Source organism: Lagopus muta, chromosome 7, assembly GCF_023343835.1.
Source record: "Lagopus muta isolate bLagMut1 chromosome 7, bLagMut1 primary, whole genome shotgun sequence".
NCBI lineage: Eukaryota > Metazoa > Chordata > Aves > Galliformes > Phasianidae > Lagopus > Lagopus muta.
The window spans coordinates 1009288-1024615 of NC_064439.1; the positions used below are offsets into that span (position 1 = coordinate 1009288).

The 15328-nt window shown below is 60.1% G+C and overlaps 1 protein-coding gene across 1 annotated transcript; it reads right to left on the minus strand.

Annotated features, from left to right (window-relative positions):
- Positions 1 to 61: 61 nt before the first annotated feature.
- Positions 62 to 15017, minus strand: PTPN23 (protein tyrosine phosphatase non-receptor type 23). Its single transcript, XM_048951354.1, is given in 28 exon segments — positions 62 to 797; positions 878 to 988; positions 1072 to 1210; positions 1322 to 1426; positions 1639 to 1823; positions 1934 to 2977; positions 3144 to 3339; positions 3432 to 4121; positions 4329 to 4540; positions 4971 to 5125; positions 5251 to 5311; positions 5313 to 5381; positions 5383 to 5576; positions 5813 to 5958; positions 6271 to 6336; positions 6540 to 6654; positions 6879 to 6958; positions 7195 to 7253; positions 7858 to 7914; positions 8201 to 8248; positions 8355 to 8486; positions 8912 to 8992; positions 9456 to 9587; positions 9985 to 10034; positions 10657 to 10733; positions 11307 to 11434; positions 12105 to 12179; positions 14828 to 15017. Coding segments are annotated over 28 exon segments (5037 nt in total). The 5' UTR covers positions 14912 to 15017; the 3' UTR covers positions 62 to 251.
- Positions 15018 to 15328: the final 311 nt, after the last annotated feature.

Here is a 15328-nt window from a genome sequence, read left to right on the forward strand (position 1 = left end):
CATCGCCCCCTCGCTCAGCCCCACGGCTGCGGCCAAAGCCTGAGCGGAAGATGCGCTTCAGTGCCAGATCAAACTCTCTTTTATTTTAGTAGCAAAGAGCTGAAAAAGTCAGTTCTGCTCAGAGTGAAAGGCTGCGCTGAGCGCCCGTGTGACACTGCACAAAGCAGAGGGTGGGGGGAGGCCGTGCCCCACCGGGCCCCATAGAGCTGGGGGCTGTAGTGCTGCTGGGGGAGGGTGGGCTGAGCCACCCCTCAGCTCTTGTTGAGTGTCCAGAGGGGGTCGAGCATGCTGAGCGGGTCATCGCTGGGCCGGGGTGCCCGCAGCCCTTCTCCTGTCTGTGCCTGCAGGAAGTTCTGTTTGTTCATGCGCTGTTTGCCCTTCAGCGACGCGTCCAACGTGAAAGCCTCAGGAGTGAGCGAGGCGAGGAGCTCCAAGGAGGAGGTGGGCGCCGGGGGGGCAGGGGGGGCTGGCAGGGGGATCTCCTCCACGTGGTTGCTGCTCTCAGTGTCACCCGGCGGCTCTGGCACCAGCTCAGGGTTGGGGGTGCAGACACCATCCACCGCCGTCCCTCCGTCCGTCCCTGTCCCTCCGTCCGTCACAGCATCAGGCAGCACGGGCACAGGCACAGCCTCCACAGCAGCAGCATTGGGCACAGGGGCGATTTCCGGCCCCCAGCACCCCCCTCCTTCCCCCCCGCCCGGCGGTTTGATGCTCAGCTTGGCGATGGTGGCCTGGATGGAGCTGATGGGCACATCGCCACCCAGCACCAGATCCTGCGGGTCCTGCTGGAAGTAGAGCTGCGGGAGAAGCTCCGTCACCCCCCACGCTGTGCCACCCCCACCGCTCCCCCCCCCCCCCCTAAAGCCCCCACACCCACCTTTGGGCACGCGCTGTTGGCTTTGGGGACGGCCGGAGCGCCCACCCCGTGGCGGTGCAGCAGCTGCTCGGCGTGCTGCAGGACAGCCTCATAGCAGAACTTGAGGTGCAGCTGCAAGAGGAAGGTGGGAGCACGGTGAGCACGGCACCGGGCTACGACCACCCCCCTGCCCCCAGCCCAGGGCCCCCCGGTACCTTTTCCTGCAGCATGTGCTTGCGCTGCTGCCGCATGCGTCTCACCAGCTGCGCCAGCTCAGGGATGCCGTTCCCCGCCTCCACCTCCTGCACGGCCGCGTACAGCAGGCAGAACGCACCGGTGCGGCCCACGCCGGAACTGCGGGGATACGGAGATGAGGCCGGAGGGCACAAAACCGGCACGGCACCAAAGAGATTCCCTCCCACCCCTCCGAACCTCCCACCAAGCCGAGCCCGCAGCGCCGCTCACCTGCAGTGCACGACGATGGGGGTGTGCAGCGGGCGCTGGTGCAGGTAGTGGCCGTGCACGTCCTGGATGAAGCGCAGCAGGCTCGCCTTGCTGTCGGGCAGACCCCTGCGGGGAAAGGACGCTCAGTGCGCGCTGGGGACCCCAATTCAACCCCCACCCACCCCCCGGTCAGGGCTGCCCTACGCAGTCTCTCTCCCCACGCTGGAGCTGCACCGGTGGGGAAGGAGCAGCTCCCTCCCTGCTACAAAGCGCCCCCCCTTCCCCCCTCCGTCCTCCTTCATCCCCCTCCCCCCGGCCCCCGAAGCCCTTTGCCGTACAGCTCCGGCCAGGAGGTGAACTGCAGATGGATGACGGTGCGCTTCAGGCTCTGATCGCGATACTGCAGCGTTATCATCCGCTCCACGTGGGTCGGGGCCGCCTTCACGCTGCTGAGGACGAGAGTGATGGGACCCTGCACCACCGGCTGGCCCCGCTCCGTCGGGAAATACCGCAGCACTTTTTGCTGTAGGGATGAGACGGGGGAAAAGGGTCAGGAGTGCCTCGAGATCTCCCCCCGTCCGCGTACCAAGCAGTGCAGGGACAGCCCTCCACTCCCCCATGGAGCAGCCCTACCTTCTCCAGCTCCTGCTCCGACACCAGCATGACAACCACGGACACTTTCTGCTCGTAGATCATGAGCCAAAAGTCGGCGGCGGTGCCGAGCAGCGGCGCCTGCGTGGCGATGATGGTCGGGCAGTACGGGGACAGATCCTCCACCCTGCTGGCGTTGATGTAGTCGTCTTTGCCCGAGCGGAGCACCACGCGGTTCCTGTCGTAGGGCATGATGTCCTGGTGTCGGTTCTTCATGGAATAGCAGCGGGCGATGGCGATGGAGAGCTGTCGGGCGTCGCGCTCCTGGGCGTCCTGCAGCTCCTTCCAGAGCGCGTCCAGCTCCGCGGCGCCGCCGGGCTCCGTCTGCTCCAGGCGCTGCAGCAGCGCTCGGAAGCGCTCCAGCTCAGCCCGCAGCCGCAAAACGCGCTCGGGTTTCTCGTAGGGATCGTTCTCGATCAGCTGCACCGCTTTGGGCTTCTGACCCTCCTTGGCGTCCGCCTTGGTGGGCTGCAATAGGGGTTGCCCCACGGCCGCCTTGGAGCCGCCGTGTTGGCTCTCGGGACTGGAGGACAGGAGGTCGTCGGTGGAGGAGCTCTGGCGCTGGAAGGCGGTCTCGGCTGTGCCCGGCGCGGGGGTCAGCGACGGCGGGGGTCTGTGAGGCACCGCGCCGGGCACCAACGGCTGGGGCTGCACGGGTGGCTGCGGGGATGGGGCCGGGGAAGGGACGAGAGGGCACGGCACCACCACGGGGCCTTGAACCTGGCTGAGGACGGGGCCTGGAGATGGGGCGGGGGAGGGCTGCGGGGGCCTCATGGGGGCGGCGGGGTGGCACGGAGCGGGGCTGGGACAGAAGGGTAGAGCCGGAGAACCGCCGGGCACGGGCTGCAGAGCGCCGTGCATGGGCTGCGCCATAGGGCCGCTCTGACCGGGGGGTCCGGGCACCGCCGTGCCGAACGGGAGGGACCCGCCGTGAGGGGGGAGCCCGGGGGGGCGGCAGTTTGTCCTGCCCGGGGGGCAGCTGGTAGAGCTGGGGCCGCAGCGGGGGCTGCCCGGGAGGCAGCTGCCCTACGGGGCCGGAGAAGGGCTGCTGGGCAAAGGGGCCTTGGGGGGGCAACGGGGGCCGGGCCGGGGGCTGGAAGGGCAGTGAGACCTGCGGGCGGGCCGGGGGGAGGAAGGGAGCAGCTGCTGAGGGAGGGAACGGCTGCGGGGCAGCGACGGCCGGGGGGCGAACCGGGAGGTCCGCGGGGGGAGGGAAGGCGGCGGGGGGCTGCGCCGGAGGGAACGGAGCCGAGTGGCCGAAGGGCGGCTGCAGCCCCGCCTGGGCATAGGGGGGAAAGGAGGCGGCGGGGCCGCCCGGGCGCTGCGGGGCCACGAAGGCCCCCCCGGCGGGCACCGCCGGCCCCGGGAGCCGCGGAGGGGCCGCACAGCTGGAGATGGGCGCCTGCACGCTGTCCACGGTGGTGGTGGCCGGGCGCGCGGGCGGGTTTTGCTCGGGGACGGCCACGGGGGTCGGACCTACGGCCGGGGGTCTGACGGGGCCGGGCGGGGGCAGCCCCGGTTGGCCAAGGCCGTAGGAAGCAGCGGGAGCCGCAGCGGGGGCCGTGCTGCGGGGAGGAGCGCGGGGGGAAGCAGGCGGGGCACCGCGTAACCGGGCTGCGCCAACGGCGGCCCGGGCTGCACCGCACCCCGCAGCAGGGAAGCGGCGGGGAAAAGCTGAGGGGCAGAGGAAGGGGCCGAGCTGGGGGGCGGCCCGCTCACCTGGGGGGCGGAGGGCTGCAGGAGCTGCGCCGGCACTACCGGAGCTCCGGAGACGTGGGGAAAGGGAGCCGGGCCGGCAGCGGGCGCCGGCGGCAGCCCGTAATGCCCGGGGAGGGCGGGGAAGCGCGGCCGGGCGAAGGGCTGGCCGGGCTGCAGCGGTGCGCTCGCCAGCCTGGGGGCGAAGAGGTCGGGGCCGGGGGGCCGCAGCCCCGCAGGCAGGGCGGGATCGAGGGCGAGCGCGGCCAGCGTGGAGGGCGGCAGGCGGGCGAGATGCGCGGCCAGGACGTCGGGGGGGAGGCTGCGCAGGTCCTCGGGCAGGTCGGCCAAGGCCAGGGAGGCCAGTGGGGGGAGGTCGCCCACCTCTGGCCCCTCGGCTTCCAGCTCCAATGGCTTCTTCTGCAGGGAGGGTTTGGGGGCTGTGGGACGAGGGGGTGGGTGCTTCTTCATTTCCCTGCCAGGAGGGAGTAGGGATTAACGTGGGCAGCTCACCCTGAGCCTCCCCCATCTCCACCCAGCAGGGTGCTGACGCTGCCCCTTGGGGTGAGGAGAGTTCACAGGGCTGTGGCACCGAAGCCAGAGCCTCCACCCCACAGCCCAGCGTGCTTCTCTCCCTCCCTGGCTGTCCCACTGCATTCCCTCCAGCCCCAGCACCACCTACTTCTCCAAGATCTGCTGCCTGTTGGCTTCAGCAGCCTGGCAGGCCGCCCGTGCCTTCTCCAGCAGCTTGGCAGCTTTCCCCTCCAGGTCGGTGTAGAAGTCCTTCCCCTCCTGAGATTTCTTCATCAGGTCCTCGTGAAGGACTTCTACACGACCTGGAGGGGAAAGCTGCCAAGCTGCTGGAGCAAACGGCACGGGCGGCCTGCCAGGCTGCTGAAGCCAACAGGCAGCAGATCTTGGAGAAGTAGGTGGTGCTGGGGCTGGAGGGAATGCCAAGTGGGACAGCCAGGGAGGAGAGAGAAGCACGCTGGGCTGTGAGGGTGGAGGCTCTGGCTTCGGTGCCACAGCCCTGTGAACTCTCCTCACCCCAAGGGGCAGCGTCCAGCACCCTGCTGGGTGGAGATGGGGGAGGCTCAGGGTGAGCTGCCCACGTTAATCCCTACTCCCTCCTGGCAGGGAAATGAAGAAGCACCCACCCCTCGTCCCACAGCCCCCAAACCCTCCCTGCCAGAAGAAAGCCATTGGAGCTGGAAGCGAGGGGCCAGAGGTGGGCGACCTCCCCACTGGCCTCCCAAGGGGCTGAAGGCTCTCACTGCGGCCTATACTGGGATACGTGGCACAAGGAAGGGCTGAGGACACCCACCTTCATCTCAGAGCGATCAGTGGTGACCAGTGAGGTGGTGATATCGTCCTTCTGAATCATCTCACGCAGCTGCTGCTCCAGGGACATCCGCTGGTCCCTCATCTCCTGCACCTTGCCCAGGATTCTCTTCAGGTTCTGCAGCACCTGTTTGTCATCTGGGGGATAGGGAACGCTGAGTGACTGCGGTGGAGCCACGCAGCAACCCCAGCCCAAACCCAAAGCAAAGGGAGGGGAGCTGCAGGGGGTGGGATGGGGGGTGGGTCAGCAGTGCGCTTCTCACCTTCGCTCAGTGTGGGTGAGGGCAGCGCAGCCCGGACCTGTTCCAGCGGCCCGCTGAGCAGGCCGCAGGTTGCCAATGTGCAGGTTCATGGCTTTGTGCAGCTCTGTGTTGGTGAAGCTGGCCTTCTCGTTGCAGCTCCATGTACTTGGAACACTCCTTGCTGACCTCGGCCAACCCCTGTGGAGGATGGTGGTGGCGGGGAGCCCTGTGGCACTGAGCCTTCCCCAGCAGCTCCTGCAGCTTGCGTTCCTGAGCCTCGTCCTCCTCAAGCAGGTCTCGGATCTCCTTCAGCGAGGCCTCCACATCAGTGAACACCCCAGAGAGCACTGGAAGAGCAACAAAAAAGCTGGTTTGTGCCCAGGAGGGGCCTGCAGTGCGCTCCAGGAAGCACCAAACCCCTCTGCTGCAGGCAGGACACTGTCACCCCACCACAGCCAATGGGAAGGAAGCTTTGGGGGTAAGGAATTTATACAGGCAAGAAAATGGTGATTGGAGATTCCCCAGCTGCAGCCAGGGGGAAAAACAGACAATCCCAGCCCCTTGCTGGTCCCAGTGAGCTCACCCTGCATGGACTGGACGAGGTTCTTGACGGTGTCGGGGCGCACGCTGAGCGCGGCGCACTTCTCCATCAGGATGGGGGGGATGTGGCTGTACATGTCCTGGTTGTCCACTGTCTCAGGGTCCAGCTGCATGGAGTCCATGAACTGGCTACAGGTGGAAAGAAGCTCCTGAGTGATGGCACCTGACCACCCCCAGCATCCCCATCCCACACCACAGCCACTTCAGGGCATGGTCCTAAGGAATTGTCCCCCAGCAGCAAAGCTGGATGAATTGGGAACTGGTCACTGACCAGAGCTGGGCAAACTGGAACAGACTGTGCTCAGCACGAGGGCAAAGGGCTGAGAGCTCAGAGGTGTCTGTTCCCATCAGCAGCCACCCCATGCCCAGCTCACTGCCCTACACCCGGGTCTGGAGCAGGGGGAGAGGCCAGGGCCCCATTCAGGTACAGCTCACACGTACTCCAGCACTTCATTCTTGGCTTCAATCTTTGCCATTACGTCTCTCAGCAGTTTGGCCTTCTCCTCACTGTAACAAAGAGAAAAATCCTTCAGTGCTGCTGTGAGACTCAGGAAACAATCATTGTAGGGGTTGGAAGGGACCTCTGGAGATGAGCTGCAGCCCAGCCACCCCTAAAGCATGAGGACATGAGGGCTCTCTGGGGACACAGGCTGTTTGTGAGCTCAGTCCTGGAGGTCTGCACACAGCTCCATGGTTGTCCTGGGACACACCTGTACAGTGAAGAAGCCTCGTGGGCAGCCATGGGCACCAGCTTGGCAAAGATATCAGGGCCAGTGACAGCAGGGTCTGTGGGGTTGACAGGGAGGGCTTTCACCAGTGGAGCACCTGCAGTTCAAACACAAAGCACGTGTGGGTCTCGAGCCTCCAGCAGGAAAACTGCTCTGTTCCAAAGTCAAAGCCTCATTCCTAGCAGATTCCACAGAGAGGAGGGCATCTCAGCACAAAGCCCCACAGAGGTTTCCCACATCTCCACAGATCCGCCATGCATCTCTGTGCATGCCCCCGCCTTCCCTTAGCAGCTCACAGGAGGGGGCACTGCCCATCCTTACCTTTCACAGACTGCAGGGTGTCCAAGGCAGGCACAGCTTCATGGTAGATGAAATCATTGTCTTTTTTGGCTGAGTTGTACCTAGAAACAAGAAGTGATGAGAAGCACACATCACCCCTGGCTCCCTGATTGTGGTCCCCACGGGGTCAGGTTCTGCCCCTCCTGGGTTCTGGGAAGAGCCAACAGCCTCAGGCAGCACGGGGGGGACACAAGACACTGCTGTGCTGAGGCTCCTCACTGGCTGCTCAGGCTATGAGGTGTTTGTGGCCCATAGAAAAGCAGGACAGTTATGGCTGGGGCAGCCTGAGCACACTCACTTGCCACCGATCACATCCATAGTGAATCTCAGGGCTTCCTGGACAGTTTCTGGCTGTCCCTGCACAAGTGACAATAAAAGCAAGTTAGCACAGGCAAGGCTAGGGGACTGCTGCCCCAGTGCTGACTGCAGCTGTGTGACTGCAGGTACAGTCAGAGCGTGCCCTGGGAGCAGCAGCAGCACCACCAGCACCACCTCATCACCGTGCCTTCCCTGTGGGGCTGCTGGAAGGTAACAGAGCCTTGGAGAGGGCTGATGGGGGTCCCAGAGGGGAACACTGATGCTCTGGGAAGCCATAATGTCTGCCACTCCAGTCAATGGGCAAGGAAAGCTCTTACATTGGCACCACCAACTCTCATCCTTGGTATCTCACTGCCCACCAGCAGTGCCCAGCCCTCACCCCCCTCACCCTACACCTGTGTGACTCAGTCCCCATTTCAAGGCACTGCACTCCAGACTCACACCAGCAAAGCAAAAGTCCCTTGTGTCACTCTGTCCCTTTCCTCAGGAGTGGACAGCCTTGTGTCAGCCCCAGAGGTTTCCCTGAGCACTGCTCCTAGAGCAGGGATGTGAAAGAATCATGCCCAAGGGTGCTTCCACAAAGCAGTGACACACTGAGGGTTTTACAATCTGGTTACTGTTACCAGAGAAAGAAGGAATGTACCTTTGCCAGCTTGATAGCTTCATTGAGTTTATCCAGTGCACTCTGGAAGTAGATGACCTGCAGAGAGAAAAGGAATTAGCCCCAGGTATGTTAAAAGCACCAGAGTTGGCCCAGAATTACGTGCCTATTCCTTGCACCACAGCCAGCCCCAAGGGCTGCAGCTTTGTTCAGTGCAATAGGGTTTGCCAAGAACACCTGCGTGGCACCAAAACAGCCCCACGAAGCACCAGCACTCTTCATAAACTCTTAATGCAGAAACCCCCATCATTAGCACGACAGTCCCTCCCAGGACTCAATCCTAGCAGGGCAGGAGCTCAGCATGGGTCTGCACAGCCACACTTACCCTTTCCCCAAACTTCTGCTGCTCTTCGGCCTGTTTTCCCATGTGCAGCTGGAACAAAACACAGCAGCAGCGTTAGGGATCCTTCCAATGACAGAAATCTTTCTGGCAAGCAAATCAAGGGCTGGTCTCACATGGTGCCACTCTTCTCACTTACATGGGCCACGGCAGCAAAATAGTAGATCTTCATTTGAACCAGCTTCTTCCAGTCCTTCTGGATCTTTCCCAGCAGTGAGGCTGTCTCTGAGTTCTCCAAGGCCCGGCAGGCCTCTTTGTAGTAATCCACCACCTGTGGGGAGCAGGATGGGCATCTGAAAACTCCACAGACAGATCCCAGTTTGAAAGGAAAGCAGCAATGGAAAGGATTCAGTGAGCTTGGTCTGAGATCACCTGGCCAGCACAGCGAGATGGTGGGCATCTTATTGATGTATTTTGGGTCAGAGCCAGAGACTACAGCCATCCCTGTGCTAAGTTTTCCCCAGAAGGTGTGTTAAAAATACAATTTTCTTTGTGGAAATTTGCTGTTCTTCTGCTTTGAGGAGCTGTGACAGCAGCCCTGTGTGGCTGCACTGATGCTGTACAGGGTCTGGACAAACCCTTCCAAGCTCCTCATCCCAAGCACCACTGCCATGCACAGAGAAAGCGAGGCTGTTTGCTTACAGCAGGTGCTTGTGGAATCAGCAAGCATTCAGCAGAGATCCTCCAGTGCCTCACCTGAGCGCTGATCCGGGCCACAAGGAAGCTCTTCCTGTTGTCCAGCATGGACTTCTCCAGCAGACATTCCTGTGCCTGGCCCTGCCAAAGTAAGAAGGATGTCTGAGTTTTCCTGTACAGGAAACCCTCCTGGACTCACTGGTAGCAGTCCCTTTCTTGACACACAGCCCAAAAAGACAATCCCCACAGCCCCTGGGCCCAGCAGTGTGGCACAGAGCTCTTCTTTACAGTTTCTCTAATAGTGGTCAGGCACTGGAAGAGTTGGAGTCCCCATCCTTGGAGGTGGAGATGTGACCCTTAGGGACATGCTGAGGATGGTTTGATGGTCGGGCTCGGTGATCTTAGAGGTCTTTTTCAACCTTCATGATTCTATCTTTCACATCCCTGCTCCTAGGAGCAGTGCTCAGGGAAACCCCTGGGGCTGACACCACGCATTGCTTCCTCCCAGCTCCACTTCCAATCACACAGCAGCTGCCCCAGGGCCTGCAAGGAGCCATTCCCACTGCCCCACTGCTTCCCCACCGCCCCAGAGCCCACTTCATACCAGCATGAGGTTGATGTTGAGGTTGAGGATCTGGTGGCTCATGTCCACGCTGTAGGAGTGGGGGAAGTGGTCCCGCAGGTAGGTAAAGGCACCGGCAGCACACTGGAAATGGGTGCACGAAACCTTCATGCCCTGAGCAGACAGGAGAACACGTGTCATGCATGCACACAAGCCAAGCCAGTGGATGCAGGGAGGTTGTGGAAGACTGGAGAGGCAGCATCCTCCCTTCACACCAATGGTTGGGGTGATAAAATCCAGCTCAGCAGGGCTTAGATGTTTCCTGTGCTGTTTGTGCCTCCCTTGAGACTCCCAAAAGCAGCTGCCACAGCCTGCTCTTAGGGCCAGCTTCAATCTAGAAAGCTCTCAATGCATTTAATGGTGGTTTTAATGCAGGCTGTGCATGCACTAAATTGTGGCTGGGTGATCTCTCCCCTCCCGATCCTATGTGCTGAGAAAACAGCAGACATCCAGAGCTGCTGTGTGACATGGATGCTTTTAACAACCCACACTGAAGAGAAGGGACTGTTACCTCCTCAGACACTCTCTTGTCCATGGCGCCCAGCATGGAGTGCAGCGCACCTGGGGAAAGAGGAGCACAGCTCAGTGGAGTGATTTGCAGCTGGTCAGCCCCCACGCAGCCCCACATGCAGTGCCAAGGCCAGAAGCTGGGTGCCCCTCGCCAGTGAAGCCCAGATCTGGGTGAAGTTTCACTAAAGCCCTTTGTTGCTGAACAGAAAGCAGTCTGCAATGCAAGGGGCAGCCCCAGGCACAGGGATGTGAGTAACTTCAGCTGCATTGGAATGAGCGTGACCTTTCCTTTGGGTTCACAACAAAATCCAAGGCAGGAGAGCAAGAGGGCAACAAGTGTTGCATCTGTTGTTTTTAAACATATTCTGAGGGATGCTGCATGACACACAAAGTCTGACTGGGTCACTGAGCTAGAAAGAGCCTTCTTCCTGCAGCAAGGAACCTGCAGCCCAGCTGTGACTCAGATGCAGGGCAATGTACAACTGGGGTGCTCTCAGATAAAGAGGAAAGGGAAAGAAGTTTCTGGCAAAACCCAAAGTCAGCTTCCTGTGCTTCTGCCGGGCTGCTCCAAGGAGGGAACACAGACTGAAGGCAGGGCAGAGAGGAGGGATATCCCTCATGCCCAGTGAAATGAAGGATGGACCAGCAGGGCAGCTGGTCTCTCAGGACTCACCCAGGTTGTACAGGATGCAAGCCTGCTCATACTTGATGTCCTCATGAGTCACCGTCTTGCCTGAAAAGATCTCTGTCCTGCAAAGAAAGAAGGCTGTTCACCAGCTATAGGTGGAGCTACAGGCTCTGTCTTGCATCTCCTTAGAGCCAGCCTCTGTCTCAGCTCAGCCTTCCTGCCAGCTTCCCAGGGCAGGATGCCATTTCCACAGGGCTCCCAGGAGCCCCCTGTGCCAGACACAGCTGTGCTTCAGCAGCAGGGGAAGCTGGCCTAAAAGTGCCATCACAAAGAGACCAGTGACTGCACTGCCCTCCTAGAGCTTCTGGGAAGCAGATTCTCCCCACCAGCCTCCAACCCCAGGGATCTCTCTGCTATCTGGAGGCACGTAGGGCACTGTGCCTAAAGGGTCTTTCACATAGATTAAGGGGAAAGGTGCAGTGCAGGGTGGAACGTATCAGATGCCTGTAAAGGACGTGCAAAGTGACGAGGGGGCAGCTGTTCTGGTTTGGGGCAACCTCCCCATTTCACAAAGTGCAGCAGTCAATTGCAGCTCTCAATCCTCCCATCCTTAATGCCCCAGCCTTGAACGTACAGGAAAACTGTGCACGAAGAGGAGGCCCCTTTTCCCCTACCGCAGCACAGCAGCACCTCACCATGCAATGGGGACTGCAGCCTCCTGCTCGGCGCCCATGGGGATCCTGCTTTGCAGGTAGTGGAGCTGGCCAAAGTATTTCCTCAGTGTGCTGCAGCCCTCGAAGTCCCTGGGCACGTTCACGGCGCTCTGGGGGAGACAGAGAAAGAGGAATCACCTGCCCATGGCTGGGCAGCACACTGGGTGCGATGGCAAAGGGCCCAGTGCCTGCCTGGCTTGCAGCAAGGTGTGCAGATGGGAGCAGGTGCCTTTCTGCAGGGGAAAGCTGGGCTCACACATTTGTTGGCACCCCCACGATAAGCACGCTGAGAAAAAGATGTCTGTCTGCCCCCAGATTATGCTTTATGGAACCAATTTACGGATCCAGAGCAATGAGATCAAGAAGGAAGAACCCGTGTTCTCCCTGTCACAGAGTGAAACAAGAAAAAGGAGGAATTTGAGAGCAATTGGAAACATCTCATGTCCCTGATCGGATGCAGTGGGGGGTTTCTGCAGCCTGCAGGGCTGTTAGAGCTGTTCCTTTACTCCTGAAGGAAAAGACAGGCTGCCCTGCCAGCACTTGTACACACACAAAGCCCTCTGGCTGCCAGGCCAACAGCTCTGCCTCAGCCCCGTGTGCCTCTCACCATCCCTTTTCTTGGAGGCTCTCAGTGAGGCTGTGGCTGTCATGCTACAGAGCCCTAACATCCAACCTCCTCAAGCTCTCAGGGAGCCCAAATCACCTGAGGGGTGCAGGACACAGCCTGGCTGCTGAAAGCACTGCCATTGGGTGATGCTGAGGCCAGCAGTGCTGACTTACCTGCCGCAGCACCTCCAGCTTCCGCAGCTCCTCGTTGTAGTTCTCTGGGTTCTCCCCATAGTTCTTCAGGACAAACTGGAAGGGAGAAAGAACAGGTGAGAGCCCAGCCCCATCTGAGAGCAATACCACAACCACTGCCTGCCCCACATCAGGCAGGGCCTGCAAGAATTCCCTGTGTTGTTTCTGAAGGACACTTTGCCATGGAGCTTGTTCAGAGGGCAGCCAGGGGATGGTGGGAGGGATGTACTCCTACCCCAGGGTTCTGCCAGGAGTGGGGAAGGCACTACTGGGGAGGATTCACATTTTCATACTCATCTGTGCCTAACTCACGTGCATTAAGGAAAAGCCTCTGCTGAGCACCCAAGGGTGAGGCAGCTCATAGTGTCGGCCCAAAGGGGACACAGGACAGCTGGGGAGGGACTCTTTGTCAGGAGCACAGAGGTAGGACAACAGTAATGGCTTTAAACTACAGCAGGGTGGATTTAGTAACACAACACGCAGCCCAGAGCAGCTGTGAGTGCCCCGGCCCTGCAGCACCCAGGGCCAGACTGGATTGGAGCTGCTCCTACCCATGGGAGGGGTTGGGTCTGGGTGGGCTGGGTTCCTTCCAACCCAAACCATGCTATGATTCTTTTGGGTTACACTTTCAGCAAGCTTGGCACTTCCAGACTGAAGAGAGCTCTTGTGACTTTGTATACTACACTCCTCCAAGCACTTCTCTGCCAGGATAAAGCAGTTCAGTACATCTGAAGCACTGCTAGCCCCCCTTGCCACTGAAATAATCTAAATCTCCCACTATGCAATGAATAAAATATAAAAATAAATCCATACATAAAACTCTCAGCCAGGCCAGAGCTGCACAATGCCCAGGGCTGCGGGGCATGACTCAGCTGCATGGTGACAAAGCCACTCCCGGTGTCACCCTGTGTCCCCTCCCACCCCACTCCTTTGTTATCAACATCCCAAATTTCAGCAGACAAGCAGGTGGTGGCACCAGAGGAACACCTCTCTCCATGCACGTAAATAAACGAATTTGTAAACCAACAAGGTTGTAAATCGAGGTTTCCCTCTATAGGTAGCACTGCAAAGTGCCAGCTGGAGGTGGGGCTTCTTGTTCATAGCTGATAATTAAGTCCTGAATCTCCCTCCACTTCATAAAAACAAACTGAAGGACAGAGAGGTGACAGCCCTGCCAGGACAGCCCACTTATGCAGCAGGTAAAGCTGTATGCTCACCGTAACATCATTCTTTTCAGTCAGAAATCTTAAATAATAGGCAAGAGCTTTCACAGAAGCAAACATCACAAAGGCCTAAAACCACATTCAGATGAAGGTGGGGATGGAGCACCCAAAGCACAGCGCAAACAAGTTTGAAGGGAGAGGGGCTCAGCTCCCCTGCAGTCAGAGTGACAGGCAGGGTCTGCAGGAACTTTTCCTCCCTCCATGTTTTGCTTTGGACAGGGAACACATTGATCACGATGCCCTTTACAGGCACAACAGATGCTTGCTAATCTTTCACATTTCAGCTCCAAGGTTGGCAAATATCTTTCTTTTCCATCAGGGCAAATACCACGTTGCTCCCTCAGAGGAAAACACACATCCCATGGGCAGGGGATGAACAGGAATGGTTTGGGTTGACCTCGACACAGGGCAGCAGCCCTCAGCCCATCAGTTGGCTCTCGGCCCATCTGTTGGCTATGGTTTCTGCATGTTTCTATCCCAGGACAGGACTCCAGTTCTGGCTGTCCCACTGAAGGAGCCTTTCACTAGCAACAGAAGCACTCACAAGCACAATCCCACTTCTCTTTTCAACTCCTGATGGGTGCTGGGCAGCTCCTTTTGAAGGTCACTACAACTCTGCCATACTTGTAGCTTCCCTCAATCCTTACTGCTGCACATCAGGTTAACAGAGCTTTGCCAGCAGTGGGGCTGTCAGAAATGGGAGCACCAGCACACTCTTCCTGAGTGTCGTCCTCCGCCCAAAATCCCCAGCAACAGACAGAGATGAGGAGAAATTCATCTGCACACAGCACTGGGCTTCTGACACACACTTCTTGATGACAGCAGTGCCCATCACAGTTATGAACCACGAGTGCAGTGCTGGAGAACACTGGGTCTGAGGAAGAACACGGTGCTGGGAGCTGGTCACGTGCTGCAGGGACAGAGCTGCCAACTCACCCCATAGCTCTGGATGGCTCCTACTGGGTACTGCAGGGCTTGAGGAAGTACTAAAGCTTCCTCGCATCTCAAACTCTGCCCCCAAGCACCTGCAATAGTTACCCACTGCCCCAGTGATGAGAGCCATGGAGAGTCCCAAAGTGGGCACAAAGCCCTGGGGTGACAGGGCTGGGACATGCCAACAGCCTCACTTCCAGCCCAACACCCCACACCACACCGATAAGGCGTGGTAGCCAGGATAAGGTGAGCTGACCCACAGAGCCCCACAAACCCTCCCAGCCCCACACCTACCGCAGCCCTAGGGACAGCCCAGGACCTCTGCGAGGTCCTGAGCCCACAGGGCCTCCCCACACCGCGCACAGAGCCCCGGCGCTCCTCTCTCTCACAGGCCCCTAGCCTTCTCCCAGCTCCCACAGACACCCGACTGATCCCTCATTGGCCCCTCAATCCACCCACGGGCCCGTAGGCCCCACACGGTGACCCGGGAGCGAACCCGGAAGGGGCCTCGCCGCCTCCAGCAGGCCTCACGCAGGCCCCGACCCCCACCTTCTTAACAGCAGCGTTGAAAGCGAACTCCCCGGCCTCCTTGAGATCCAGCCAGATCATGGGCATGCGGGGCACGGCCTCCATCCCGGCCCAGCCGCCGCCGCCCCGCCGGAAGCGAGCGCGGGGGCTCACGGGAAGCAGAGTCTTCCAGCCCGGCCGTGCCGGGGCGGAGCCAGCTTCCTCTTCCGGTCAGCTGAGACGCCCCGCCCCCCTGTGCGTGCCTGGCGTAGTTTCCATGGCGACGCCCCGCTTACCCAGAGGGGCGGGGAGCGTTGTTGCCATGACGACGCCTCGCTCGCGGATTGGCGGAAGTGACGGTTGCTATGACGACGCTCCGCCTCTTGACAACGCGGAGCGGTTCCTATGGCAACGCCCTGGGCCTGCTCAAGGCTGCGGCCTGGCCTACCTGCAGGACCCAGCAGCCCCCGCTCCACACCTCGAAGCCTCCTTGTTTCCGGATGGTTTCTGCCTCCCTCAGCTGAGCTGGGCCTGAGTGTCCTT